The following is a 27,599-nucleotide window of genomic DNA, read 5'->3' as shown; positions in this document are numbered from 1 at the left end:
CCATGGGGAGGAGAGAGAGGCATAAAACGCCTTGCTTTAGGGTTACTTGAAAGATGGCGTCGGCTGGGTTTGTAGCATATTAGTTGCGAGGATGGATATCTGATTTCTGATGTTGATCTTTTGAACAAAGTTCTGTTGAATCTTAACGATGAATGTGAGAATTTCAACCTCGTCGGGTTCTTTTCGTCCCTGCGCGACTAACAATGCCTCGCCCGCCATCCTGAACAATCCCCGCTTTGGAAAGAAATAATCAAAAGCTCCTGTGAAACGCCTTGCAATGCTGCTCTGATTATTTCGACAAGATCGCTTCAACACACACGCGTTGATTATTACGAGGTCCCCCACTCACCGCGCCAGACCGGACGCGTAGAGCCCCTCCCACCGCTGCTCGACGCCGCCGACGAGCTTCTTGGCCTTTTCGATCTCCCTCTCGAGCTCCTCGACGTTGCGCGTGAGCGCGCTGACCTCCTCGAACCGCCTCGCGCCGCGCGCCGAGTCCACCATCTGCTGCACCATGAAGCGCTGCTCCTCCAGCACGACGAGGCGTTCCCTCGCCTCCTTCTCCTCCGTCTCGAGCTGCGACACGGCGGTGCTGGTCTCGCTGGCCTGGCTCGCCGTCTCGAACTCCGCGAGCTCCCCGTTGCGGAGGGGCGAGAGGTGGAGGGACGACGAGGAGCCGTTGGCGCTGCCGGACTGCAGGGCGAGGAGGCGCGACGAGTGCGAGGAGCGGGAGCGCAGGATTTGAGGGACGGATTTGAGGGTGAGCATGTGGGTGTGGAGGAAGGTGGATGCCGCCTGGTAGACGTTCTGCTGTAGAACTTTTTGTTGCTTTGACGTCGTCTTCATGTCGCGGAGACGGCGCGCCGCCAGATCGTACTTGGTGAAGGCATCGGTGAGTCGTTTTCGAATCTTGGAGGCTTCTTGTATCTGCGCGTGAGTCGGCGGCGGTTTTGAGACCCCGGAGCCGTCTTCGGTCTCTGGTTGCAGGGCGAGCAGCGTGCGCTGGAAAATAGGCATGAGCTGGCGGATGCCGCGCTCGAATTGACGCAGCGTCTCGTAGGCGCGTTGGTCTGGAGGTTTGTGCAGTAATGTCGCGGCGAAGTCTCGTTTTGAGAAGATGGTGTGGTTGCAGTCGCGACACATGCGAACGTCCACGCTCATCTGGCCGGGCTGCGCCGCCGTCGGAGGCTTCTCCGTGGCGGGATTTGTAGCTGATGCTGTTGTTAGCTGCGACTCTCATGGTGATGATGCTGCTGACGCGCGAGACTCACGATTGGCTACGCTCAAGCCCACTTCGCTCGAGCAGCCCGTCAGCGGATCGGCGCAGACCACCCTCCCGCATATCCGGCAGTGATGCCGCCTGAAGGTCCACGATCCGAATTCTTGTTGACAAAATGGGCATTGTGAGACGGCCGCGTCGTCCTCCCAGGTAACCACCGATTGCTCCAATAATTTCCTTTGGCTTTTTTGGCCTGTCAGGGTGGCTACTGGGGAGAGCAGGTTTCCGCCGTTGGTGGTGACCTCTTCGGGCGCATTCGCAAGCAGCTGCGTAAGCTTCGTCAAACGCTTCTCCAGTCGGGCCACCTCCAGATTTTGCCTCTCCACTCTCTTTCGTCGCATGTCCGCAAAAGCCGATGTGTGGTCAATCAAGACGCCGTTGTGGTCATTGTAGCCGTCCCTCGACTTGTAGCACGTCTCGCACACTCTGACCCAGTATCCCCGCACGGGGTCGTGTTGGGCCGACCGCGATAGCCTCATTTGGTACATGGTGTGCACCTCACAGAACAGCCTCCCGCACTTCCTGCAGTTGATGCTGCCGTTGACGGCCCCGAGGCCCTTTGCGCATGTTGGATCGGTGCATCGGTCGTTGCTGGTTTGACGCTGCCAGTGGGATCGGGTGATGAGCTCATCTGGGTCGATGGGACCCTCGACGAGCCTGGCCGTGGTAGGCGGGGCGGTCGGCATAGACTCGTTGGATTCGAAGACATCGAGGCCTCTGAGCTTTTGGTTGATTATAGAGAGGGGTTGGAACTTCTTTGCTTTGAGGACCTGCTTGTCGAACCAGGTCCTCACTTCGTCTTGTTCTACTTCGGGCAGTTCTTGGTGGTTGTCGTCGATGTGTCTGAGGAGCGTCAGAGACTAACATCACAGTCGCAAGCGAGCGTTCATCGTCACCTGTTGAGTTGAAGCAGCGTCAACTATCCCCCAATGTCAGCGTGAGTGCGTCGCCAAGAGTCCAAGGGGAAGCGACTGACCATTTCCTCGTCGCATATTGGGCAGACGAGCTTGGAGGAGCTCGCGGTGGCCGACCTCGAGGGGCCGCCAACGCTGATGTTTGACGTCAGGTCCTGGGAGAAGTCGGGTAGAGGGCTCGAGACGGGAGGGGAAGCCGAGGATGAATTGAGCGAGAGAGTGCTTTCGGAGGGAGCAAAGGGGCTCGGTGTTCGTCGATGGCCTTGGACAGCTGGAGGCGTGGGAGGGGCGAGGCCTTTCCCGCTGCCCAAGATGCGGCCGCCTCCCAGCTTGCGGCCAGACATGGTGGACGGGCGAGAAGGAGGAGTCACGATGCCATCCACTCGAAAAGAATAACGGGCGACAACTGCGGTAAACGAAACAATGGGAATGACAAAAAGGGGTAAACCGGAGGATGCGGGAGTGAGGTGGACGATGCCAACGAAGAGGAGGGGGTCTGAGTAGCACACCTGACGATGTATGTGCTGTGCAGGCGAGATGCAGATGATAGGTAGGTAACGCAAGGTACCTTACAGAGACGAAAGGTACGAACAGTATCTGCCCAGTCCAGAGTCTCCAATGTATTCGTAGATGGTCCGACCTTCCGTTGGTTCCAGTTCCAGGTTCCCGTGCTCATCCAGGCACATTCCTTGCTGGGGTTCGCGGCCAGGCTGGAGGTTGGAGGTCGAGGTGAGGGGGGGAACTTGCAGGCGGTGGGCAGGTAGGGCGGCAACAAGCGGATGGCAGCACAAGGGGCCGGGCACGGCCAACAGGGGGACAGGGGGGGCCGAGACCCACTGGAGCGCCGTTCGGGCTGCGCTGCCAGCGATGCATTCGGCGGAGTTCGTTGCATTTCTCAGCCTGGGAACGCTAAAGAAGATGCGCTAAAAAGAAACGCTAGCGATGGAATGGGCAGAATTCGGCCCCACAGACCAGGGTAAAGGGTGGAGCTGCTACCGTGGCCAGCACCGCGGTGTGTTTGGGAGATAAATGGATACAAGCTCGCCCTGCTGAGTGGCGGTGTGACGGAAGTACCTCTTTATCACCGCCCATCTGACGCATCGGGCACGTGCACCAAATCGCTGGTGGGGCTGGCCTTATCGGTGCGCTTATCGCTTTCCTCGGCCTCTGAGCATCGGCATCTCTCAAAAAAAGCTGCCCGAAAATTGCAGTGTCTTCGTCATATTTTAAAGGAAGCTCAGAGTCAGTCTTGGACCGTCCTACGTTCGATTCCTCAAGCTTCTGCATTTCACACATACACACACACACATCATGTCCGACAAGTCCACAACAAAGAAGTTTCCAGATGTCGAGGGCGGCGGGAGTCTTATTCTAGCCTGGCAAATCAAGGGAAAGAAAGTTTTAGTCGTTGGAGGCGGCGAGGTACGTGGCTGCGCTTGTCTATGCCAATGCGCCTTTACCTCATTGCTACTGGTGATGCTAATTCCGTCTCTCGAAACAGGTCGCTTCAGGTCGAATCCTCAATTGTCTCAATGCAGACGCCAACGTCACCGTCGTTTGTCCCGCGTCGGGCTTCAACCCCGAGGTAGCGCATCGCGTTGCCCAGGGCGAAGTCACCCACGTCGACCGTCTCTTCGAACCCTCAGACCTCGACGGCGCAGAAATGGTCCTGGTGGCCATTGACGACCCTGCTGCCTCGACGGCGATTTGGAAGCTCTGCAAGGAGCGGAGGATACCAGCCAACATTGCCGACGTCCCTCCCGAATGCGACTTCTACTTTGGCAGCGTCCACCGTGACGGCCCTCTCCAGATCATGGTCAGCACCAATGGCAAGGGCCCGAGGTTAGCTGCCATCATTAGGCGGTATATCGCAAAACAGCTGCCCAGGAATGCCGGCAATGCGATTGAAGCCATCGGCACGCTGAGAGGCAAGTTGCGCAAGGTTGCTCCGAACCCGGAGGATAGCCCGAAGCGCATGGGCTGGTCAGTAGCACCCTGCTCTCACAATTCTCGAATTCTTCGTATCTAACACGATCACCCCAGGATGACCAAGGTCAGCAATGCATACGACTGGGAACAGATGTGCGACCTGACGGATGAGGATATGGAAAATCTCCTCACCTTCTACTCCAATAACGTCGTCCCAACCATTGACGATCTCATGGCAATGAGAGAAACCCCCGGCTTTCAGGCAGACCTGTTTGACGGCTCTTTCGGCTTCTGCGTCGGAGCATAGACGACGAGAGCGTGTGTACATACCAACGGATATGGGTTGAGCGATTTCGGAGTCATTTGCATCGGACGGTTCAGGTCACATAGAATGTTTGGCGGCAACATTTCAGGGCATTGGGAAAATCTTTACAAAGCAGAATCATAGCATAACTCAGGCGCAATATGGCATGCCTATGTAACATCACGTTACTTGGAATCGAATTTAAATTCCTTGAGAATTATTGAGGCCGCTTTCCCTCTCCTATGGCGCAAACCTCCATGACTTGGTCTGGTCTGCCAAGATAAGGCGTTAAACTTGAACTGATGAAGCCAAGATGGGGTGGTTGCCATTCAGGAGCTCTCTGACGTGTAAGAGCGATTTAACGCGCAGTGCATGCGCTCCGCGGAATTTTATGTGAGCTTCCGGGATCGGCTCCGACTGACCCACTATTCCGGCCTGACTTCGATACGGGAGTCGGCCGAAGGACTGCGCGATGTCAAGGTGATGTTTATACTGTACAGGTACGATATTTGTTTTGTGCGGGATGTCGACGAATGCGTAAACAAAGAAGTTGTCTTGTTTAGATTCATGAACTCTGATATTTGCAGCTGTTAAGCTGGTTGATACTGACAAGACTGTTGTCCAGGATTGTCGTCGTGCCTGACGTAGTTATTGAGGTCGAGCTTTGGCACTTGGCAACACCTGGGAGCGCATCGTCGCTCCTTCCTCCTCCAACACCCCGCGACAGCTCGTTTTGATCAAACAACACGCCAGGAAAGCACGACGAGCGCATCTTTCTACAACAAACACCACTTTTTGACGCGTAATCACAGCTCCCGAACTTCACACTTTGAGAGGAATCTCGATCAGTCGGTTGAATCTGAACTTACGACGCGTCAAACGTCTAATCTCCATCGCATCGCAAACGTCATCAAATTCGAATCGCACCACACAACCAGCCCTCGCGCTCCTGGTCGCGATGCCTCCCCGTCGTCGCAATGCTGCGGCCGAGCCCGAGCCTGAACCCGAAGCTCACCAGCCCTCCGACACCGAATACGATCGAACGTCTCCCGGCTCCTTCGAAGAATACGACCCCGTGCCGCAATTCTTCGGCACCACCTTCACCACCCACCGTGTCTCGCCTCTCTACATTGGCGCCGGCGCCTTAAAAACCACTCGACTGACTACTTTATCACAACGACTGCGCGACACGCTGGTGGGGGACGTGGTTAGAGGTGTGCAGGTCGGCCTCGAGGGCAACGATAGCTCCGTTGGCCGTCTGGGATCGTTGGAGAAGGTCAGGTTTCGCTGGGTCGGCGTGGATGCGCTCCTCGGCGGCGCAGAAGACCCGGAGGCAGATGTTAGCCGTGACCTCCGCAGCGATTCCGTCGGTGGTGGAATCTCAAGTACGAAGAGGGCCCTGGTTCTCGAGATGTCATACGAGAACGGGTTTTGCAGTGCTGTGCTGCTGCCGTCGTCAACGGAGAAGCGCCCAGAAGCGTCAGACGTGATACAGCCCACGAATCTGCTCAACGTCCCCGGATCGCTGGCAGGCACCACCTCGACAGATGACGGCCACTTCTTGCACCTACCGCTTCTTCTCCTGCGCATGCCGACGCCGTTAAAAGTCGTCATCATCGATTTTTTATCCAGCGTCTTCGATTGTCGCATCAGCCCTATGCGGTTGGGTACGAAATTTCTCGCCGCGGCGTGGGAGAGATGGATCGAAGATGCAGGCCTTCCTTCTGAGGGCCCGCTGGCAAAAGACCTGGTCTTGACTCTGGGCTTCTACATACCCCCTGCCGCGTTAGAAGATGGCGAGAACGACCTGCCGGCTGAAGGGCTGGGGATCAAATCTATCGAAGTCGTCATTCTGGCCGACGACCTGGAAAGGTTTGCCAAGGAGGGCAGGACACCCGCGAACGACACAACAACGAAGCGGAAAGCGTTTACGCAAGGCTACGAGAATGACGCGAGGAAGCGGAAGAGGCTCGCAGGTGGCAAGTCAGACGAGGGCTGGGGTTGGAGACATGACGGAAACCAGCAGGACCAACAGCTATTCCTCAACGCTGTTGGCACCTACTTGGACAAGCATCTCGCCCTAAATCTGTTCCACCCCGGTGTGAGGATTACCAAGGTCAGCTGCGGAGGCTTTGTGCTCGCCGAAGGACGATTCAGATTGCATACACCTCCTGGTGACGAGGATGAAGTCTTCGAGCCTGCAAGGAATCTGGTTGAGAGCCTCGTGGCCAGCGCTGCCAGTTGAAAGCGGCGGCGGGGAGGCCCAAGACCTCAGCTGACTTGAATTACAACCCAGCCGGGATAGTGTGTACTGGCTTCATGGAGCCATCGGCGACAGCTGGACTCCTGAGGGCCAGAACGGGCGGGCATTATTGCAGGCTGTTCGGACGAGTGGAACGACACACACAGCATCCGGCTTACCAAGAGATGAACTCACGTCGACGAAAGCTTGTGTGTAGCTTATTTACTGGGGCGCTTGACTGAACATCTACGGATAATAACCTCGAAACATGCGCATTCCAGTGCCTCTTTGGGCGTCTTCCACGAATTTGCCTCATTTGGTCTCGATACCATAAAGCAGATGGCGTAGCTCACGTCGCCAAGGATCAGTTTGCCCCTCGAATATCACAAATGTGTCCGAGTTGTCCGCAAACAAGCGCCGGGGCCTGTGTGAATTATCCAGCGTGACATCCGGCATTCGTCACGTTACAATGGCGGGGTTTTGATCGGAACTTCGGAGGCTCGCGAACTTCGGGTCTCGCACTTCTCGGGTGGTACCGCCATATTATCAGCCGCCCTGTGTTCGATATGCAATCTATTCGAAAAGCCGCCGACTGCATCAGATCCCGGCGCAATATAATTAGTTGCGATCCCCCGCCGTGGGTAATATCAACGTGCAACGCCCTCCGAGAGGATATGGATTCAGCCGCTAATTGTGTGCTTCTTCTCCGCACCAAGAGAGGTTCTAACCATATTGATCTGCAGTGTCAACTCGGGCCCCTGAGGGAGTCAACATCACGTTCTGTCTCATTGCGGCACAGGACGGCCGAGTTGAGGTTTCCTCAATGGGTCAAGAATCAACTTTCCAGCATGGAGATCTTGGTTGAGCCCTGAAATTGGTTGCGGAGATATTGTCAATTACCCGGCTTGGCAGATGAAGAGCGGTCCTGTGATCTTACTCAACTAGGCAACATGCAGCAATTGATACAATGCGCTGGCCGATTTCCGGTTGCCAAATAGAAGCCATTCGCAACTCATATAAGACCAATGACCTAGATGCAGGTTCAGCATTCGACCGACTCGTCAGCCAAGCTCCTACCTTGCCGACCATTTCATTCTTTCCTGCATCTTCAAGATGAAGTATCTCACCTCCCTTGTCTGCCTCCTGGCACCTCTGTCTGTTCTCGCGGCCCCTCTCGAGGAGCGACAGGCCGCGCAGAGCATCGACAAGCTCATCAAGGCCAAAGGCAAGCAGTATTATGGAACCTGCAGCGACCAGAACCGTCTCACCACAGGCAAGAGCGCCGACATCATCAAGGCCAACTTCGGCCAGGTGACGCCCGAGAACTCGATGAAGTGGGACCAGATCGAGCCCAACCGCGGGCAGTTCAACTGGGCCAACGCCGACTACCTCGTCAACTTTGCCCAGCAGAACGGCAAGCTCGTGCGCGGGCACACCCTTGTCTGGCACTCGCAGCTCGCGGGCTGGGTCAACAACGTGCGCGACCGCGCCGGCTTGACGCAGGTCATCCAGGACCATATCAACTCCGTCATGGGACGGTACAAGGGCAAGATTTACCACTGGGTGAGTAATCCGTCTATTGAGTTGTTTGTTCCGGCTGATTGAATTGTGATCCAGGACGTCGTGAACGAGATCTTCAACGAGGATGGATCCCTTCGATCTTCCGTCTTCTCGCAGGTCCTCGGCGAGGACTTTGTTGGAATTGCTTTCCGCGCTGCGAGGGCCGCTGACCCTGCTGCCAAGCTGTACATCAACGACTACAACCTCGACCAGGCCAGCTACGCCAAGACGCAGGCCATGGCCCGCAAGGTGAAGGAATGGATCGGGCAGGGCATCCCCATCGACGGCATCGGTATGTGTCCATCTTCCTACCTACCTACGCTGCCATAAAATTACGGGAGAGAGGATACTAACACCAACGCAGGCTCCCAGGCTCATCTTCAAGCCAACCAGGGCGGCAACGCCCTCGCGGCCCTCCAGACCCTCGCCGGCAGCGGCGTGAAGGAGGTCGCCATCACGGAACTCGACATCGTGGGCGCCAGCGCCAACGACTACACCGCCGTCACGCGCGCGTGTCTCCAGGTCCCCCAGTGCGTCGGCATCACCGTCTGGGGCGTTCGCGACCCGGACAGCTGGAGGGCGCAGAACAACCCGCTGCTGTTCGACGCCAACTTCAACCCCAAGCCGGCTTACAACGCCGTCGTTCAGGCTCTTCAGTAAACGGCAGACATTGTGGTTCCGATGAGGGCCAATCTTTCATGTATAAAGTTGTAGCCTGGTCAGTCTGGCTGTATATACTTATTCAAACTTTGACGTGTCCCAAAATGGCATTGAGCACCGTTTTCTGGATCTCCAACTTTGTGCGTCCAATGCAAGAGAATTCCTCTTTGAGGCGGATCTAGCCGATCAACGGCGACGGGACCCATTTCGCCGGGGAGGGCAGCCAAACTGTGGCTGGTACCCCTGTCCTAGCTCGCAAACACGCGTCCTAACACCGCGTCTCGCTTTAAATCGGGTTTGCCCAACTTCATCTTCAATTCACCCAACACCATCTGTCAGAGCAGACTCAATCAAAGCTCACGATGCCGAAGCTTCTCGATCTACCACCAGAGCTTTTCAGCCACATCGCCTCAGTTCTGGCAGAGCCCGAAGACAGGTCGCTTTCCTATGAAAATGGCCAAGGGCCGCTGTACCACATTCCTGGTCAGAACATGTATGCGCTCACAGCCTTTGGACAGACATGTCAGCGCGCCCTTGAAGCTGTCCAGCCGCACTTTTTCAGACATCTCTCTCTTGACCTGAGAAATGGCAACGGGCCCCTGATTGACCTGCTCATGACTTGGGAGGCACAACCCGAGCTGGCCATATGTCTCAGGACCCTGCGCGTTTCTCTGAGCCAGAACGCTCAGCATTGCGCACCACTCACCCGCGAGGAGGCGTCGGTGCTATCTGCCGTCGCGAAGAGGCTTGGGGTGCGCTTTTCTGGGCCCGTACCGATCTGGGCCATGAGCGGCTTCCTCTTGGCGCTTGTCGTCTTGCAGGCGCGCCATATTCAAGTCCTGGACATTCAGGCCGGAGCGAGAGATGATTTCCCGCCATCTATAGAAGCAATCATAAGGCGAGAACCGTTTAGCCAAGGGGAACAATATCCATTTCACCTATTCCCTTCCGCGGCGGAAACCACCGTTCGCCTGCACCACCTACGCCGCTTTCGATGTTACTGCAGTTCCCGCGATGCTCGCTCGGTTATGTTGAGCGAAGTATGCAAGGTGCTGAACCTAGCGCCCAATATCGACACGGTTGAATTGACAAAGGTCCGGGACGACGAGCCTGAGGTGAATTGGAGCAGTGTCACTAGTCTAAGCTTGACATCCATCGTCGCAGAGCCGAGCAGAATCACCCGAATGATCAAATCTTGCAAGGCGCTACGCGAGTTCAAGTTCGACGCCGGCGGAGTCGACAGAGAAACCACTCCGAGCCAGATCTTGGGTGCTCTGGCAAAACACTCGAGCACAATCCGGACACTCTCGATTCAGTGCATGCGTCTCCCAGACGCCGAACGCCTGGGATCGCTTGCCTCCCTCGGGCGCCTCCAAAAGCTCATGATTCGGCGGTGGGATTTGCGGCGTGACGTGCTGCTCTCAGCGCCATGGTTGCAGACTCTCCACATCCTTCCCTTCGACATGGGCAACGAACGCGACAGAGAGGTAATCGATTGGTTCGCGGGTGAAGTGAAGAAGGGATCTTTCCCGCAGTTCCGGGAGATGATACTCAGTCACTTCGCGTGCGGCGACGACCCTGAAGGCCGACACGGCCACAGTCTCCAGTGCAGCTACGGTCTACGAGGCGACGTCACGCTCGAGTCGTTGGAGAGGAGTGCACGAGAGCCTCTGAGGTCCACACTCGGGCTTTTACTCGAAGACGCCGAGAACAAGGTATGCCCGACGGCAGCGTTCGTCCGGAAGGTTTTCACGACGCTTATCAAGGCGGGGGTTACGTGCAAGTTGCACGACCACGCCAGGTTCGAGTGGGCAGCCGCGGCGCAACGGGGCGAGGACGACGCTGGGTCAGTGTCCGAATTCGATCGCGATTCGTCTGACGGCATTCCCGAGGATGTTGCGTTCTGGAGAGGCGATGGGGAAGACGGCGGGGGTGACGTGGATGGCAATCAGGCCGCCACGGGGGAGGGAAACAACGGCGGGGTTCAAGACGAGGAGGATCAGGAGGAAATGGACGACGCCGACGACGATGAGTATGAGTATTTCTGACAGATGCTGTGTGCCTTTCTCTCTGGTCATAGCATTATTTCCTCTTGTGACAATGGCGTTTCGGTTTATTCGAAGTTGGTTCTGTAATCCCCAGGAAAATCATAACTGCTAGAAGATGGAAACGAAGAGTCGATTCATTCTTGATGCTCGGAGCCGCAGATTTTCCGTGCGGTTCATCAGGTTTCTCATCATCAAGTGATCACAGGTGATGTCACGTATCCATCTGCCGTAGCGCTGCGTTTGGCGTGACAAGTCTGCCTGTCTAAGCCTCATATTCCGATTCTTTCGGCACTGAAGTGGCTAGGAATACGAGAATCGAACATGCCAAACTCGTCGATTCACCTTGCTTCGAGTCAGTTCTCAACAACGCTTGTCTAAGACAAGACAACTCTTTCAAGACTAGTCGAGCCAATCCTTCCCGCTATGCTTGTTTTAGGTCCCTCTCAGTGAAAGGTCCCCGGATTCCGGCTCCGATGCCAAGCGTGCCACCGAGCCCGACCTCTCGGCTGGGTTCCTGATCGACAATCAAGCCACCGCCAACTCTGTATTAAGCTTGACAGCGTGTAGCGCAGGGATGGGGCCTCGTTGTGGTCGTCTCTTTCGAACCATTTGGCAGTTGCTATTCTTAGTTGTCAGTAGCGGCAAACGCTTCGCCTGACTCAACTGGCGCCAGACTGAAAAGCTGGTCCGGCTGCCTCGGCTCTCTCGTATGCGTGGAGCCGAGAGGTTGGCCGGACGGCGGGGCCGAGCAAGATCGGCCGGTTGGAAAAGCATTCGCCTAACCCGACTCTGGCTAATATTTTGACGGTTCACCTCGGGCTGATTGGCACGCTTCCAACGCGGAATGTCGAATCGGTAATCTTTGTATGATCCCCGCGTGTTTCTGACGTCAATCGGACTGTATTCAGAAATGCCCATTCTATTTACCCGCTGGCCGCGCTTCAATTGAGCTGCCCACCCATCCCAGACTTTGGAGAGAGAGAGAAAGAGAGAAAAACACCGATGGCAACCCGGGACTCTGTCAAGCCCCTGCCACAATTATGGGACCTCCCCGCGCGCTAGAAGGGACCATGAGATCATGGGAATCGTGGGCCCATTGACCTGTCACACTTTCGGGTGTTTTTCCGAACGAAAATGGCTGAGGGCAAACGGTGAATACGAGAAGGCTAGAGCCGTTTACACCGACTCGACCCCACAGGTGTGGTAACGAGGGTGAGGCGAACACGAGATTGTTGTCTTTCAATTGGGCTTCTCCGGACTTCTGATGTCTTTCGATACCAGATCTTCGTTTGCATATAAGAAAATGCAGGTTCCTGCTTCAAGTAGTTGTTGTCTCATCACAGTCACACTCATCTTCTCAGCCTTCAACCCTCATCTCCTCTCATCTCATCTCATCCACTGAAGTTCATCTCATCCAAACAACTCTAAACATCCAAAATGTTCAGCAAGCTCACCATCGCCATGGCCATGGCTTCGGCCGTTACCGCGGCCCCTGCCCTCGGCCGCCGTCAGGATCCCTGCCAGGACGCCTACAAGGCCTGCATCGCCGCGGGAACCCCAGAAGTCGCCTGCTCATGCACCCTCACCGCGTGCGTCGGTGAGGACAACGCTCGCAACCGCGAGTACTGCGCCAGCGCTACCGCCAACTTGCCCCAGCCTACATCCACCGGCATCCCCGGCGGCTGCAACCCGGCCCATCCCGGATCCTGCCCCTCGTCTTACTTCACCTACCCCACCCTCTCCGCCTCCGCCGCGCCGAGCTTCACCTCCATCGCCGGCATCCCCGGTGGCTGCAACCCGGCTCACCCCGGATCTTGCCCGTCGTCCTACTTCACCTACCCTACTGCATCCGCCTCCGCTGCCCCGACCTTCACCTCCATCGTCGGCATTCCTGGCGGTTGCAACCCGGCGCACCCGGGATCCTGCCCCTCCTCGTACTTCACCTACCCGACCCTCTCCGCCACCGCCGCCCCCGCTCCCGCCCCTACCGCCGGCTCCGGCAGCTCTGCCGGCTACGCCGACCCCAAGCCGGTCGAGGGCAAGAAGTGGACCGTCAAGGACCTGACCCGCTACTGCGGCGAGGACAACTCCGGCTGCGACTACAACTTCAAGATCGAGGCCGACGGCAAGACGGAGGCCTGCACCGTCATCCGCATGCCCGGCAAGGACGCCGCCACCGAGAGCTGGTCCGACCAGCCCTGCACCTCCGGCTCCGGCTTCAAGATCTCGTGGGGCTACGTCGCCGAGCCCGCCCCGGCCTTCGCCGTCGTCACCGTCGTCAGCGGCAAGGAGCTCGCCTGGTTCGGCGTGTCCGACGTCAACGGCCAGCCGGTCACCACCGCCCCCTCGAACCCCTTCGGCTCCGGCCAGTTCGGAAACCTCGGCCCCGAGCAGGTCTACAGCTACTAGGCTCTGCCCGCGCGCGAGATGCGGCTCGATTTACCCTTCACCACGATCCTTACCACGAGAGACGATATTATGAAGCATATAGACTTGTACACTCCTTAATCTAATGTTTGAATACACGCACATTATCATGTTACACCATAGATCAATAGAAAGCGTTGAGACTTCGAATTCGGTGCAAAGCGCTGGTGTGTGTTTTTTTACGTGGCCCCTGGCCTCAAAAGGTATTTACAAGGAATATATGTATGGTGACAAATGTTTTCACACAAAGAATTGTCGCAAGACGTAAGCAGTCATAGCCGCGTCGTCTGCATTATCCGCCAGCTTTCGCCAGCTTCTGGACCACCCATTCAGGTTGGCTTAGACGCACTGGGAGTACCAGTCGTTGACGACCTCGCACTTGCCGGAGGCGCAAGTGGTGCCGCCGGTGTGTCCCTGGCCACCGCACTGGCCGTAGAGGGCAACGGCGCTGGAGCCGGAGTCGGCGGCCTTGGAGGCAGCGGGAGCAGCGGAAGAGGAGGCAGGAGTAGACGCAGCAGGAGTGGCGACAACGGCCTCCTTCTCGGTGTCGGTAGACTCGGTGGAGGAGCCGCTGGAGGCAGACGAGGAGCTGAGCTTGCCGGCGCCGGCGTTGGCGGGGACGCTGGTCTTGATCTTGCTGGCGGCCTCGACGGTGGGGGCGGAGTAGCTCTTGAAGAGGCTCAGGACGGTGTTGTCGTTGGAGGGGAAGTCGTTGGTGGTGGACTCGAAGACGTTGGCCTCGCAGGCGCGGCCGAGGGCGGTCTGGCACTGGGATGCGCTGCTCGCGTCGGCGGCGAAGAGTTTGCCGGCGTAGTCGGAGACGAGGGCCTTGACGTTGATCCAGGCGTTGCCCTCGAAGAGGCCGCGGGCCTTGGCGTCGCCGCCCTCGAGGGCGTGGCCGTTGTTCTCCTCCCAGACGTTGTTGACGGCGTGGAGGAGGGTGCCGCCGCTGAGGGCGGGGCTGCGGCCGGCCGTCTTGTAGATGTAGTTGTTCTTCATGGTGATCTGGTCGTCGGTGCCGACCATCTCGAAGGTCCAGTAGTGGTAGCCGTCGCAGCCGGTGGAGAAGTCGGACTCGCCGTTGATGAAGTTGTTGGACAGGGTGACGCGCTTGCTGGGGTTGAAGCCGAAGACGTAGTGCTGGCGGCCGGGGCGGGCGGTCTTGATGTGATGTCAGCTCTGTGAGAATTGCAATTTTGTTGGATGTACTTACGGTAACGTGGTCAACCCAGACGAGGTCGGCGCCATCGAAGCCGATGGCATCACCACCCCAGACGTACTTGGGGTTCAGGTCGGTGACGGCAATGTTCTGGATGATGACGTTGCTGCCTCTCATGCGGAGACCCTTGCCCTTGATAGCACCCTTGCTGCCAACACCGAGAATGGTCTTGTTGTTACCGACATCGATGGGCTGGGTAGGGGCCTTGTACCAGGTGTCCTTGGAAGCAGTGGTGCCGCTGTCGCAAGAGTCCTGGATGATCCTCTGGCAGGACGCGCCGGTACCCCAGCTGGCGCAGACGTTGCCGGACTCGGTGCCCTCAGACTCGGTGAAGTCGTACTCCTTGGAGAGGGTAATGACACGGGGCTCGTCGTCGGTGAGGTACTTCTTAAGCTCGTCGATGTCCTTGGGCTCGACGGCAGCGGCGCTACCACCGCCAGTAACACCGGCGGCAAAGCCCTCAGCCTTACCGGAGACGGTCTGGGCAGCGGCAAGGTTGGTAACGGCCGCCAAGAGCGCCAAGAGAGTGGGAGCCGACTTCATTGTGGAGGTGAGATGGGAGATCGAACCAAAGGTTGCAGGTGTGAAGTAATTCGTCGAAAGAAAGGAATGATTTGGTTTGAGTTCCGGAACCCAATGAATGAAGGAGAGGTCAAAAGGGTGAGGCCGAAAGAACGAGAGACAATATGAGAGGTGAGAACCAAAGGAGGGCAAGGTTTGGTAAGAGAGGCAACTCAAGAGACAAGTCAAGATGTGGGAGCCGAAGGTGAGTTAATAAATCAATCACTTCTCCCCCGGAAAATTGATCGATCAAATCTCTCTGCCCTTTACTTCTGAAGCGTCAGCGGCTGTGCGGATACCGTAGCCGCCGCTGAACTCCATCTTCTATCTCAAACAGACTACAGCTGTCACTTAATGAAATGCCGTCCTTAATCGGGAACCTCACGAGAATTCAGGGAAGGGTGATTGGTGTTTTCCCTGGCAAACAGTGGATCGTGCGCCCATCCTTCCCCTATGTTGACCCAGCGCTCGGCCTGAAAGAGCAACTTTACCGCCGCAATCCCGGCGAGTGCTACCATTTTCGAGCCCCAACCGCATTGCAACGCCGGAGGATTGTGTCTTCTGTTCTTGCTGCTCAGGGGCAACTTGGGAAGTGTGGTGCCCGTTCTGCCCACTCTGGGAAAACTCTTCGTGATAGTCTTTCCTATTCAAGTTGGCTGCTGGTGCAAATTTCGGGAACAGAAGCCGAGGGAGTCTTGTCCGTTGACATGAAACACAGCTACGTCGTCAGCTGCTAGTTGCGGGTAGAGATGCAGTAGTGTAAACACTGGCGCACTCGATGAGTCTCTAGTGATTGATTGGAAGCATGACGCGGGGAATGAAGCATATTCAGTAGGTTAAATCATTATACGTACTCTGTAGTTAATTGATATCCGGGCTGAGTGACGCGTCCTATGCGATTCACCTGCTCTAACTCTTATTCCTTACTCGCCACGGTCTGTCCATTGCTTCTCGTTACTCTTGAAGGGTCCTTGTATGAGACCAGCCGGAATTGAACCTGGTGGTATTGTAAGTTACGGACTGAATTTGGAGCTATCTACATCACAAATGCCAAAAATTAGAAGCTTAAACTCCCAGAAAGAATAAAAGATCTTGATGCCAGCAGATTCAATTTTTCAAGCTTTCAAACTCAACAACAAGTTGATATTGAAGTTGTCGACTACGAGTTTCTACGAGTATCCGCAATTGCGCTGTAAGGCGTGTTGTACGTGATGCGGGGTTACCGAGTAGTGCATGAGCCGCAATCTCGGTCTCGGTTTAAACCGTGTAATCAATTTTCTCGATGTCAGGAACATATATATCTCTTACACTGTCGATCATCACCTTAGAGGGTATTGTAGACTAGCAATGTTTTTCTACACTTCAACAATGCTAGTCGATCGTGGCACAAGGGAAAAAATGATAACTGCACTGTTGACACTTACGGCTGATTATTTTGCACTGCGACTGGTTAACCCTTGAGCCTGTAAAGACTTGATTAACAAGAATGGTGCAAGTAGTTGTGAATGGCCTGATCTTTTGTGCCTGTTGAAGCAGTTGTGGGAAGACTTGACGCGACAGCTTGTTTCTCCAGCCGAGTTCGAGGCCTGGCCATCCAACTTGGCGCCACGGTTTCCGTGGGAAAGGCGCTGGAGCGAGGTACGTAAACATCTCCGCGCACCGCGGTTTCCGTGGACTGAATCAAAATGGAGGCACATATGACGAGTACATCTAAAGGAATGCTTCGTACAGCCTACAGACAGTCGTCATATTCATTTAATCCATACCGATGGCCACTTGAAGCCCTTTCTGTCTAATGAAAGGAGTCATCTGCTGGCACCCCTTAATGACCTTTGCATATTCGTGTGACAACCGCCCGTAGAGTAGCCAAAAACCAATCTCATTCGTTTTCTGATTGGTAAAATACTGTGTTCTTTTGAGTGATCAATCTTGATTTGTGCTCCTCCAGTCCAGTCATTACTTCGAGTATCAAATGTTCCCAGTGGATCAGTTCAACGATGATGAGCTTTGGCTTACTTGGACGAGAACATGCCGCGTGTCAGCTTCATTAGACTTAGGCTCTATTCTGCATATAGAAACTGCTCAGATCAAAAGCAGCTTCGTGTGCCAGGGAGAACGAATTAGTTGGGCATAAAGACAGACCGACTGGACTCTCGAAATCGGAAGGAGTCTTGAACGTAATAGGAAAGTCCAGCGAAGTGAAATACTGGGAAAAGTCCAAGGTCCTTGATCTCAAAAAGAGTTCAGTATGTGTGGATAGTTCTGCGAAGGCGTCATCTCATTGGCCTCACCAAGGGTATTCGCAGCAGCTGTCTGAGTCGGTTGAGGGATACACACTCATGGTAATTAAAAGTTTGTCAAGGTTGGCCTGGAGCGACTGGCTGATATTCAAGGTATCGACGACCTCATCCTCCAGTCCAGCAGCAATTATTCATCTTATTCGGAAAGAGACGGTCCAGACGTCCGGTAACTATTATTGATAAATACCCTCCTTAGTTCATCTCAACGGCGGACTCATTGGTGACACCTCCCTCTCTCTGTCTTGGCCCCTGGCTGCGTCAAGTTCGTAGGTCGGCTTGACACCATCCATCTCAAGCCGGGGCTCAACTGTTTCCAACTCGCTTGGTCGTCTCCATCGCGGGTCATCGGCGCGGGAAGGCTTAGACCCCTCTCCGATAGTAGCCCCTGATGTGGAATCTGCCGCATGACGCCTTTTCTTCTTCAAGAAGAAGTATATCCCAGCAATTACCAATGCAATGACGGCGATACCACCGACGACACCACCCGCTATCGCTCCCACAGGAACACTTGCCGATGAATTCTCGTCACCAGTGGTTTGAGTACTGGTAGGCATGCTGGCTATAGACGTGCTAGTCGTAGACGTGCTAGCTGTAGACGTGATGATTGTAGACGCGCTAGTCGTAGAGCACTGGGATATGGAACTGCCTGAGTAGAGAGTCGTTGGCAGCGCCGACTCAGCGGTCCCCGTGCATAGGAAAATCAATCCTCCCTCTTCCCCATTGTCCTTGTATACACCCATGGAGTCAGACTCGCAACACCAAACTCCGGTACCGATGTTGTTTCCATCGGGGTTTGTCTTATTGGTTCCCCAGAGCCCCCATGCTGCGGTTGGGCACTGAGTTGTACAAATGAATTCGTGGCCCGAGTAGTTGTTTTGCATGAAGAGGCCATACCTTTGCGTTTACCGTTGCTTCTAGTGTGCAATCTTCCCCGTCTGTTCGGAATAATTTATCAGCAAGCTGCCCGGAAGAAAGTGCGTACCATCTGGCACCCCACCTACCTTTACAACAGTATTGTCCAACAAAATCACCCTCGCCACGGCACTGGTAATCTGTAGGACAGCATCGAGATTGTGAATTGTCTAATGTCAAATTGCATTTGTTTGGTGCAAATCCCGGGCAAGTTGATCTCGTTGGGTACCGCAGCGACCAGCCACCATCGTAATTACATACGTCGGCATATGAAAACTTTCCAGTGAGAAAAACGATTGCAAAAAAGGCGAATGTTAGGGAACACATTCCACGTAAATGCGCGTCCCTTGCCATTGTAGTTGCGAAAATGGTAGTATGTTTCATGCACTCTAGAGAATGAAAGAGATATTAGAAGGAAGTAAAAGTCTGCTAAGACAACAATCAAGAGAGCAGCCGGTCATATAAGACGAAGTGAGTACAAGTCCCAGGTACTAGTGACAAGGCGACCGCCGACTTGCCCAACCTCGCATGCCAGCCCTACGGAAGGCAGCATATGACACGGGTCTGGTGTTGATTGGCGGCGTATCAACTGTCGCGTGCCAGAACCCGACAATATTGCTTATTCTGTTCCCTTTCTTGTATTCCGCACAATGATGGATGAGATCGCCACCACTCTATCCAAGCCTGAACGTTGACCAGTGTAAGGCCAGCATTAAGGTGAACTGATAACCTAGCGCCTCGGCTGAGACCAAGGAAAAGGAAATTGAGCAAGTGGTCAGCATTTAGCGCAGGCAACGGGCGCTAGATATGCGTGGGGGTTGTGGCGTCTTAGGCAGGCGCCACGGCTGCATTGTTGTTGGTTGAGGTTGGGTTTGTGACGGATCGGAGGGTGGTGAGGCTCCTTCAATGTGACATAGATTGAAGTCTGACATTGCGGGTCTGGACAACTCCATATGCACTTCAAGACCTCCCAGCCTCATTTTGCGAGGAGGATTCTCGGTGTCAGTGGCTCATCACACCCCAAATCGAACGATTTGAGGCCAACCAGCTGTACATGCACCGCATGCTGCCGCCACAGACTCAGATACCACGATTGAACCTTGTGTGGCGTCCGCATCGTTACTGAGTATCGCATGTGTCGGCTATCTTTGACGTCATTGTTCCATTCCAAACTGAATGCTAGCATGCACTCACTTGAGCTAGTCTTCGTCGACGGGCAGTTCGAGATAGTCGTGCATAAAGTCGGTGTTTTGACGCGTGGATGGAACCTGAGGAACCCTACCATGCTCACTCTACATTTTAGGAATTCAAAAGGATGATGTCTAGCATGAGGATACTGAAAAAAAGAAAGTTCAAAATTGTATCTAACCCGGTGACGATTTAGTCGTTTAAGGTATATGTACACCGTAGTGTCACTCCTCTTTATAAAGACGTACCCTATGGGAAGCTCTGCTGTAGCTTGGTGTGGTGATTGCCTCAAGTAATTCAATCAATATGTGTGGTCTTGTGTCTTCTATCAGATTTCGATGTTGAAGAGTTGCTTGACACGAAACTCTTGTTGTTGTGAATTGTGAATCGCGAACTGCCTCGTGGTTGAGTCTCGGAAGAGAAAAAGCAAATCAGTTGACTGGATCTGCTTATTAACTCCTTTCACAACTTTCGAAAGTATAAAAGAAGTTGGTAACTGGACACGTCCCGGATGTTATTAGTTAAACAACGCGGAAACAACAGTCATAGGAGGCGTCCATGCATCCGGTTTCTTCAAACAGAGCGCATGAAGCTTTGTGTCTATCTGTTTAAGTATGAATGACACCTAACGAGACTTTGGTCATTAGTGAAGGCCACAGACGTGAGGTGGACAACTCATAAGAATAAACTCTGAAAGTCGGAGACAAATAGTCAACTGTAAGATGAGCCATCTTAGGAATTTACGCTGTTGCTGCATGATCCCACCGGAAAACTAAAAGTCGGATGATTACGAGCTGACTAAACTGCCCCTGGCAGAGGTGATGCCGAGAGTGATGAAAAGGGAGAGCTACATGGCTTGGGCACTGCGCAGTTTTAGTAAGAAAGCATTCGTATCATACCCCGAGTTTTACGTCTTTCAAACAGTCATCTTTTGGTCAACAAGATATTTGTTATGACAAATGCGTGACATGGAGTTGTCTTGACCTATTTCGAGCCTGAAATGTGGACAATATGGCCTTGGCTTTCTTGCAGTGCCTCCCCTGTTTCGAGTTGATCTGGTGGGTTCTCTCCGCATCTCTCCGCGCCTAAACTCTCACTGTGAGTACCATAATTGTATTCGCCATTAGTTACTTGTTCTATAGCTTGCCACGGTAAAGTTCAATGTGTCAGTTTCATCCAATACGAGAATGCCCCATCTTGCCCTTACTGACATGACTACATGATAGTATCACAGGTCTCCATCTGCGTTGATTTCGTTGGTCAAGGAAGGTCAACGCTTTTCAGCCCAGGTATTAGATATACTGTGCTCAGATGGTTAAATCATGACCTTGTAAGGCTGAGCATGATGTTCATTTCTAAAATGATGTGCTGAAAGCTAAATTTCTAAACTTGGACTCTGGATCACCTGCCACGTTCGAGTCCCCATTAGAGCTTGGCACCCATAGGCCAATACTGCCTTAAGCCCGATACGAGTCCACCGTAAACAGTGGCAGTGTATTCGTGAACCACTTATTGACGGTTGGTTCGTCTAGAGGCTGAAACTGTGTCCAGGGTCGGGCCTTGATGTAACCCAGTAGTGAAACGATCGTGACCAATCGGCACTCGGCCTTGCATCCGCTGGCATCCGCTGGAGGCCTGCTTCTCGTGTCCAAAACGGCAAAATGGTACGACTGCAGGACTCAGTCAAGAGTTTTCTTTTTACTCTTGTTTGTTACCTCAGACCTGCGACGTTGACATATTGACATGTTTAGTAAACACCACTTGTCGTCGCTTAGCCGAATTGAGACTCCCACAGTTGATAGAGAACAGACGAGCACATAGATGTATGGGGGCTAAACCTAGTTCTCCATATCATGCCACTAGACTGTCTTGAATCTAGTTCCCCAGACTTACCAACACTATCCGGTGCCACCGAGTTGGAATTACTGTCGCGATAATGTAATGAGCTCTCGGTATTTCGACGAGTCAGGAGCGTTCGTCCGGAGCACTTGTCCGCCAAGTCACGATATGAAGGGGTGCTCATGAAGAGTAAACTCCTTTATGCGGCCATTACTGCGTGAATACTAAACAAAGGTTTTTTAGATGGCATTTTCTGGGTCGTATGCTTGCCGAGACCTGAATTAAGCTTTATTTATCAATGCGGACTTTCGAATTCCGTCAGCGAGCCTAGAATTCATGATAGGGCTTAGCAGCCAACTTGTTCTGGGTCAACCCAGACTCAGAGCCCCGCTTATGCCCAGACTTGCATGGATGGTCAAGTAAGTGTTCTCAGACCCTCAAATTCCCCCTTATTCAGGAGCAAAGTAAAGTAAAAGGGGTCACTATGAATGTGTAACTGCGAGAGAGGTAAAAGTGCAAAGTACGAGCTGCATACATGTATGTTGGGTTGATTTCTAAGGAGGGTAAAAGCCAACTTACTGCTCACCTTAGTCCTAGATGCCCACTATCACGCGACCTCCAGCGATCACTTGCCTTTCGGAGGATAATTCCGGCAGTGACCACAGCCAAAGTCAGCCGCATGGATATGACATGTCTAGCTATGCATGTGTAGATCTCCCCATCCCGCCGTTTCAAGATGAGTGAAATGAGCGTCTAATGCCCTTAACACGTATGCTAAGGCTATTGTGTAAAACCTTGTCTCTTCCCTCCAAGACCCATCATGATCCATCAAGGTAGAGCTTGGCACCTGAGAATAGCAATGGCTACACTTTGCTAGCACCGCAGATGCCGACGGCCGACATACGGCGCCGACGTACTCCGAAAGGAAGCGGGCCTTTGTGCTTCACGGGCCAAGACGCAATATCGAAGTCATCCAGACGTTCAGGCGAAGGTGAGAATCAATGAGTCGGAATAATTGATTACATAGATCACACGAAAATGATCTATTCTTGAAGTGTCAAAATGTTATAAAAGAAGATGTGATCTCTCTCGATCCAGGCTTCTCTTCTCTCATCATCACAACACATCAACAGCAATCCTCCATCGCAACACTCAGTTGCACTTTCATTCTTTTTTTTGTGCTTTTCAGTCACTCACTCGGGATCTTTACCCACCACTTTCACTTTTCACCAGTCTTTTGAATCAAAATGGCCGCTATCGGAGCAGTTGCAACCCTCGGCACCGCCATTGGCAACGTCGGCACCTTCTTGGGACTTGTTGCCTCGGGTATCAGCATCATGCAGGCGATCAACCAGAAGCCCAAGGAAGTTGACTTCTACACCCTTCGCATGGAGATCGGTGACAACCAGGACGCTTCTGGCAACCCCCCGACCGTCATCTTCTCCGACTTCTCCAACACCGAATTTGTTGGTGTCTTCGAGGGTAACAGCGACGAGTCCAAGGACCAGTGCCGCAACCTGGGCGGTCTTGACTTGTACAAGGGACTCAAGAACGCCGAAGCGCCCATCAAGTCGTTCTCCACCAACAACGGTTTCAACCTCAAGTCTCTTGACATCCAGCCTGGCGGCAACGCCATCTGCGTCTCCAACATCATCCTCAAGGGCAGCGACACCCAGGCTAGACGTGATGAGGTCTTCATTCCCATCGGCGACTTGGGCTTCCAGTGCGGTCACGAGTGGAACTGGGGTGCCATCCTGAACGGTGTCCGCCAGCGCTGCATCTGGCTCGACGGCCAGCCTGACGGCACCAACAAGCCCATCCAGTCCCTTCACCTCGACATGGAGAACCTCGCTGGCATTTTCAACAAGGGCAAGAACGACACTTTGGCCAAGACCACCTTCGAGCAGGCTTGCGGCTTCATCAGTGACAACGTCGGCAAGATCACCAACCGCAACGAATGCAAGGAGTCCTACACCAAGCGCTCTACCTCCGGCAAGAACGAGACCATCGACACTGTTCCCTGCGTCGAGGAGGCTGCGGACTTCTTCTCCGGAAAGACCGATGCCCTGTCCAAGTATGCCGGCGCTCCTTTCATCACCTCCGACAACAAGCTCTGGGACTCCGCCAAGGGCGCCTTCACCGACGTCACTCCCAAGACCGCCAGCAAGCGCTCCGGACTCCAGGCTCGCCGCAACTCCATCGAGGGTTTCAAGGTCGCTGAGAAGAGAGGCATTGCTTCCACTCTCAAGGGCGAGCGCTGCGAGTACGCTGCTGACGGCGATGCCCCCAAGTGCCAGGTCGTGAAGGAGTTCTCTGTTGGTGCTTGATCTGATGGAATATTTTGATTTTGATCTGGTTTGGAGGATTTGCTTGTTCAGCCTGTTTAGATAGTTTTGATTTTCCTTGAATTGAATGAACTCATTTGCTATTTCACTACTGGACACCCGCTCTACATCTAGTCGTGACTAGTTTGCTAAACAACAAGAGTTGAAATGTGCCTTCCAGAGGAGCGGGATGAGGGTGTGTGTGACCACCCCCTTGAGCCTCAAACACCAACGCGGAGGACAAGGAAGCCAACGACATTGTTGTTAATGAATTATGTTACTTGACAAAGCATTGTCACCATATTGGTCCTCAGTAACAACATGGCTCTTCTGCTGAGCCAACTATGTTTTCATGCAGGAGTGAGGCAAACCTTTGTGCCGTTGCGGGAGCACAGCGTCAAAGCCAGCGATTCCTCCCACGGTCCCGGATCCCGACTCTCCAACGATCGAAATTCCTGGGCCATCCGGACAACAACATAGCCAACTTCGGTCAAGGCATACCGTTGGCCGACGCAGATGCGCGGGCCGCCATTGAAGGGCAGATATCCCCACCGTGGCCGCAGCCTTTCGTCCTCCCAGCGTTCCGGGCGGAATTCTTCGGCGTCCGGTCCGTAGAAGTCTGTCCGCCGATGCATGGCATATAGATTGTACGCCACTATGGTGCCTTCAGGCACGAAGACGGGCGAGAGGCCATCCTTGCCTCCTCCAGTTGGTAGGACAGTATCTCTTATCGCCTTGCGCTCATTGCGTGGTACAACCGGATGTAAGCGAAGCGCTGAGACAGTTAGTGAAGTCAGGGGCGGTAGTAGAGGGCTTTTTCTTACATTCGTTCATACAGTACTGGACATATGGAAGGTTGCGAAGCTCCTCGTAAGTTGGTATGCGGCCCTGAAGGCAAGCTACCTCTTCGCGCAACTTAGCCCATATCGCCGGGTGTTTGGCCAGCATGAAGAACAGATTGCTGAGTAGACTGGCAGTGGTATCGCGACCAGCTAGCAAGACATTCATGACCTCGTCCAGAACACGGTGCCCGTCGGCCGTCCGCGAGGCCAGTTCGTGTGAGAATATGCGCTTCTCCCGACCTGTCTCATCTTGTCGTACTTCTCGGTTCCCTTTTCTGGCCTCGACTGCGCGGAATGCCTCGTCGACGAACGGCCGGGCGAAGTCCCGGCAGATGCGATTGCACCTGTCAGCCTCCTGATCACGCCAGAACATTCTCAGCGGGCCTAGCATGCCCCGTATGATCGTCGCCTTTTGCGCGTAATGGAATGCCCCGGCGAAATCGGGCCCCTCCTGAGTCTCTTTCAAAGAACCGACGGATTGTCCGAAGAGGAACTCAGTTGCTGAATCGATGGTGTAGCGGAAGAATAGCTCCTGCAGGTCCACGACTGTCTTCCCATCACGCGGAAGCAACGAGAACAGGTCCTGGATCAGATTCTCAAACGTGGTCAAGTCGGCCACCTGGTGACGGGCGAAGCTAGGTCGGATGAGGGAGCGCGACGCGGCCCAGTGGTCGCCATCCGTGTCGAATATACCCTCCCCCAACAGCGGTTTGAACGCTTCGAGGCGGTGGCTGATGCCATAGTCGTTGAATTTGAGCGAGAGGACCGTCTTGATGTTCTCCGGCTCGATCGTCACGATAGCGCGTCTATGCAGCTCCTTCACCGCAATGGTGTTGCCGTAGAGAGCGAAGAACTCGCAATTCCGTTCAAGAAGTCTGTGCTGCCTGCGGGCGCGGATGCTCCCGGGAATTGTATCAAGGCCCAGCAAGGGATCCTTATTGATGTTTGCCGCTACAGGTTGGCAGCCATGTTTGCGTGCGAATTGACGGCGGATGAAGAAACGCCTGATGAGGACGTATGCGACAGCGCCCAGTACAACGATCGACACGAATACCTGTGAGCGGAAATCGAGATACATCTTGATAATTGTCGTCCAGGCAGCAACATGGAAAAGGTCAGATGTGATGCACGTAGGACGCGTAAGAAGTACGTCCAGAAGCGGCTAGATAAAGTCGTAACTGTGCCTCTCGCATGCATTACTCTGGGCGCAGGCAGCTGTGAGTCCTACGTCAGCTGACACAGGTTGCTCCAGAGCCTCGTCGAGACCTCGAGGCCTCTGTTCCCTCCATCTCACATTTCTACTCTCCCATGGCTTCCATCATAAATGACTGAACAACGGCAATGTACCTTCTTCACATCACTGAATCCGAAGACGGAAGTCTCCCCGACATTCAACTTAGGCTCCACGTCGATGACATCCCTCAGTACGCCATCCTGTCCCACAGATGGGGACGTCCGGAGGATGAGCCTACTTTCCAAGATCTGATGCATCAAACAGCCAGCGGCAAGCAGAAGAAGGGATATCAGAAGATTTTGTCGTTCTGCTCACAGGTTCTTGAATATGGATTGACGTGGGCTTGGGCCGACACTTGCTGTATCGATAAATCCAGCAGCGCTGAATTATCAGAGGCGATCAACTCCATGTATGCTTGGTATGAGGCATCTCGAATATGCTTCGCCTACATGGAAGACGTACCGCCCGGTGACGATCCATCAAGACAAGATTCTTTCTTTCGAAAGAGTGTGTGGTTCAAGAGAGGGTGGACATTGCAAGAACTGATTGCTCCGAATGAGGTCATGTTCCTCGACACCTCTTGGAACAAGATCTCTTTCGGTAGCAAGTCCGGCTTGTCGGAAGCCATATTCCAGGTTACAGGCATTCCACAGGATATATTGATCAACAAAGCCAAACTGGACTCTGCAAGTGTGGCACAGAAGATGTCCTGGGCTGCCACGAGGCAAACGACTCGCATCGAGGACGAGGCGTATTCCCTGATGGGAATATTCGGAGTGAACATGCCCACAGTCTACGGAGAAGGAAAAAAGGCATTCCGCAGGCTGCAAGAGGAAATAATGAAATATTCACCGGATCACACTATTTTTGCCTGGAAGGCGGAAGAGGATGATATGATCGATGGTATGCTGGCGACGTCACCTCGGCTGTTCCGGTTTTGCGGCCAGTTTCGGGATCTCAAGTATGCCGAGTTCGTCGAGCGCTTCAGCATGAGCGACGCTCATCTGGAGCCGTACTATTTCACAACGAATTACGGTCTGCAAATACAACTACCTATCGTGTCAATGTCGCCGCATTTTGAAGGATATCATTATGCGTACCTGGCAGCAGTTCACGCGGAAAGCAGAGCACTAGCGGTCATCTTTCTTCGCCAACGCACCGATCGCCCTCCGGGACATTTCTATCGCGCGCGTTTCGACGGCCAGACGTTGATCCATCAGTATGTACCAGAAAGTGGGCATCCCGAGCATGCGTCAGCTACTAAGCTTCTGGTTTCCGGAAACCCTCCAGCTGACGTCAACCTTTCAGCCTTGAAGATTCAATCCATGCCGATACCATATGCAATGTTCTCTATAAGTCTTACCTCAAGGCTAAAGAGCACCGGATTTGACAGGGCCTCAATGCCTATCGATGCTCGATATTTGAGCTCTTCAGGTTTCACAGCGAGCGACGCTTCAAACACCTGCTTGAGGTCAACACGCCATTATGCGGAAAAGACTCTTCCATCTACTGTTTTAAAGCAAGGTCGACATGTAGCTGCCTTCATTCGAATAGGCAGCGAGCCTGAGCCAAAAGATCTACATGGAATCTTCGTGGCGGTTGCATTCGGATTGCAATGTGGTGAGCCTTGGCTGTTTGTAGAACCTTATGGGAGCTATCAGGATTGCTTGACAGATAATGGAAACTACAGGCACTACTTGCCAGCAGGGGAAATGTTCAGAAAGAACTGGGCCGATGGCGAAGAACTGATGACATTGTTTGCAAGCTGTAAAGCTTTTGGTGCAGCTTCTATCTGGAAGGATAGTTCAAAGAGAATT

The 27,599-nt window shown here is 53.9% G+C and overlaps 10 protein-coding genes across 10 annotated transcripts; 7 read left to right on the top strand and 3 right to left on the bottom strand.

The window, feature by feature from the left end:
* Nucleotides 1-345: 345 nt before the first annotated feature.
* Nucleotides 346-2,537, bottom strand: CkaCkLH20_02126 (FYVE zinc finger; the record flags this gene model as incomplete). The annotated part of the gene is made up of 4 exons (XM_038884845.1): nt 346-1,211; nt 1,272-2,122; nt 2,176-2,198; nt 2,256-2,537. 4 exons carry the CDS (start codon nt 2,535-2,537, stop codon nt 346-348), a joined length of 2,022 nt encoding a protein of 673 aa, XP_038749633.1.
* Nucleotides 2,538-3,504: 967 nt separating this feature from the next.
* CkaCkLH20_02125 (uncharacterized protein) lies at nt 3,505-4,429 on the top strand (the record flags this gene model as incomplete). The annotated part of the gene is made up of 3 exons (XM_038884844.1): nt 3,505-3,615; nt 3,695-4,176; nt 4,237-4,429. 3 exons carry the CDS (start codon nt 3,505-3,507, stop codon nt 4,427-4,429), a joined length of 786 nt encoding a protein of 261 aa, XP_038749632.1.
* A 955-nt stretch (nt 4,430-5,384) lies between these two features.
* Nucleotides 5,385-6,671, top strand: CkaCkLH20_02124 (uncharacterized protein; the record flags this gene model as incomplete). Its single annotated transcript, XM_038884843.1, has 1 exon — nt 5,385-6,671. One exon carries the CDS (start codon nt 5,385-5,387, stop codon nt 6,669-6,671), a length of 1,287 nt encoding a protein of 428 aa, XP_038749631.1.
* Nucleotides 6,672-7,781: 1,110 nt separating this feature from the next.
* CkaCkLH20_02123 (endo-1, 4-beta-xylanase) lies at nt 7,782-8,888 on the top strand (the record flags this gene model as incomplete). The annotated part of the gene is made up of 3 exons (XM_038884842.1): nt 7,782-8,231; nt 8,286-8,520; nt 8,593-8,888. 3 exons carry the CDS (start codon nt 7,782-7,784, stop codon nt 8,886-8,888), a joined length of 981 nt encoding a protein of 326 aa, XP_038749630.1.
* A 362-nt stretch (nt 8,889-9,250) lies between these two features.
* Nucleotides 9,251-10,936, top strand: CkaCkLH20_02122 (uncharacterized protein; the record flags this gene model as incomplete). Its single annotated transcript, XM_038884841.1, has 1 exon — nt 9,251-10,936. The coding sequence occupies one exon, from the start codon at nt 9,251-9,253 to the stop codon at nt 10,934-10,936; it is 1,686 nt and encodes a 561-aa protein (XP_038749629.1).
* A 1,437-nt stretch (nt 10,937-12,373) lies between these two features.
* Nucleotides 12,374-13,345, top strand: CkaCkLH20_02121 (uncharacterized protein; the record flags this gene model as incomplete). The annotated part of the gene is made up of 1 exon (XM_038884840.1): nt 12,374-13,345. One exon carries the CDS (start codon nt 12,374-12,376, stop codon nt 13,343-13,345), a length of 972 nt encoding a protein of 323 aa, XP_038749628.1.
* A 357-nt stretch (nt 13,346-13,702) lies between these two features.
* CkaCkLH20_02120 (uncharacterized protein) lies at nt 13,703-15,125 on the bottom strand (the record flags this gene model as incomplete). The annotated part of the gene is made up of 2 exons (XM_038884839.1): nt 13,703-14,524; nt 14,577-15,125. The coding sequence occupies 2 exons, from the start codon at nt 15,123-15,125 to the stop codon at nt 13,703-13,705; spliced, it is 1,371 nt and encodes a 456-aa protein (XP_038749627.1).
* Nucleotides 15,126-22,629: 7,504 nt separating this feature from the next.
* CkaCkLH20_02119 (uncharacterized protein) lies at nt 22,630-23,709 on the top strand (the record flags this gene model as incomplete). The annotated part of the gene is made up of 1 exon (XM_038884838.1): nt 22,630-23,709. One exon carries the CDS (start codon nt 22,630-22,632, stop codon nt 23,707-23,709), a length of 1,080 nt encoding a protein of 359 aa, XP_038749626.1.
* Nucleotides 23,710-24,056: 347 nt separating this feature from the next.
* CkaCkLH20_02118 (n-alkane-inducible cytochrome P450) lies at nt 24,057-25,626 on the bottom strand (the record flags this gene model as incomplete). Its single annotated transcript, XM_038884837.1, has 2 exons — nt 24,057-24,481; nt 24,531-25,626. The coding sequence occupies 2 exons, from the start codon at nt 25,624-25,626 to the stop codon at nt 24,057-24,059; spliced, it is 1,521 nt and encodes a 506-aa protein (XP_038749625.1).
* A 263-nt stretch (nt 25,627-25,889) lies between these two features.
* CkaCkLH20_02117 (het domain protein) lies at nt 25,890-27,172 on the top strand (the record flags this gene model as incomplete). Its single annotated transcript, XM_038884836.1, has 2 exons — nt 25,890-27,001; nt 27,091-27,172. 2 exons carry the CDS (start codon nt 25,890-25,892, stop codon nt 27,170-27,172), a joined length of 1,194 nt encoding a protein of 397 aa, XP_038749624.1.
* Between the last annotated feature and the right edge of the window lie 427 nt (nt 27,173-27,599).

This window comes from Colletotrichum karsti (assembly GCF_011947395.1).
Source record: "Colletotrichum karsti strain CkLH20 chromosome Unknown Scaffold5, whole genome shotgun sequence".
In the NCBI taxonomy this organism is placed as follows: Eukaryota; Fungi; Ascomycota; class Sordariomycetes; order Glomerellales; family Glomerellaceae; genus Colletotrichum; species Colletotrichum karsti.
This window is presented reverse-complemented; position numbering and strand designations above follow the sequence as displayed.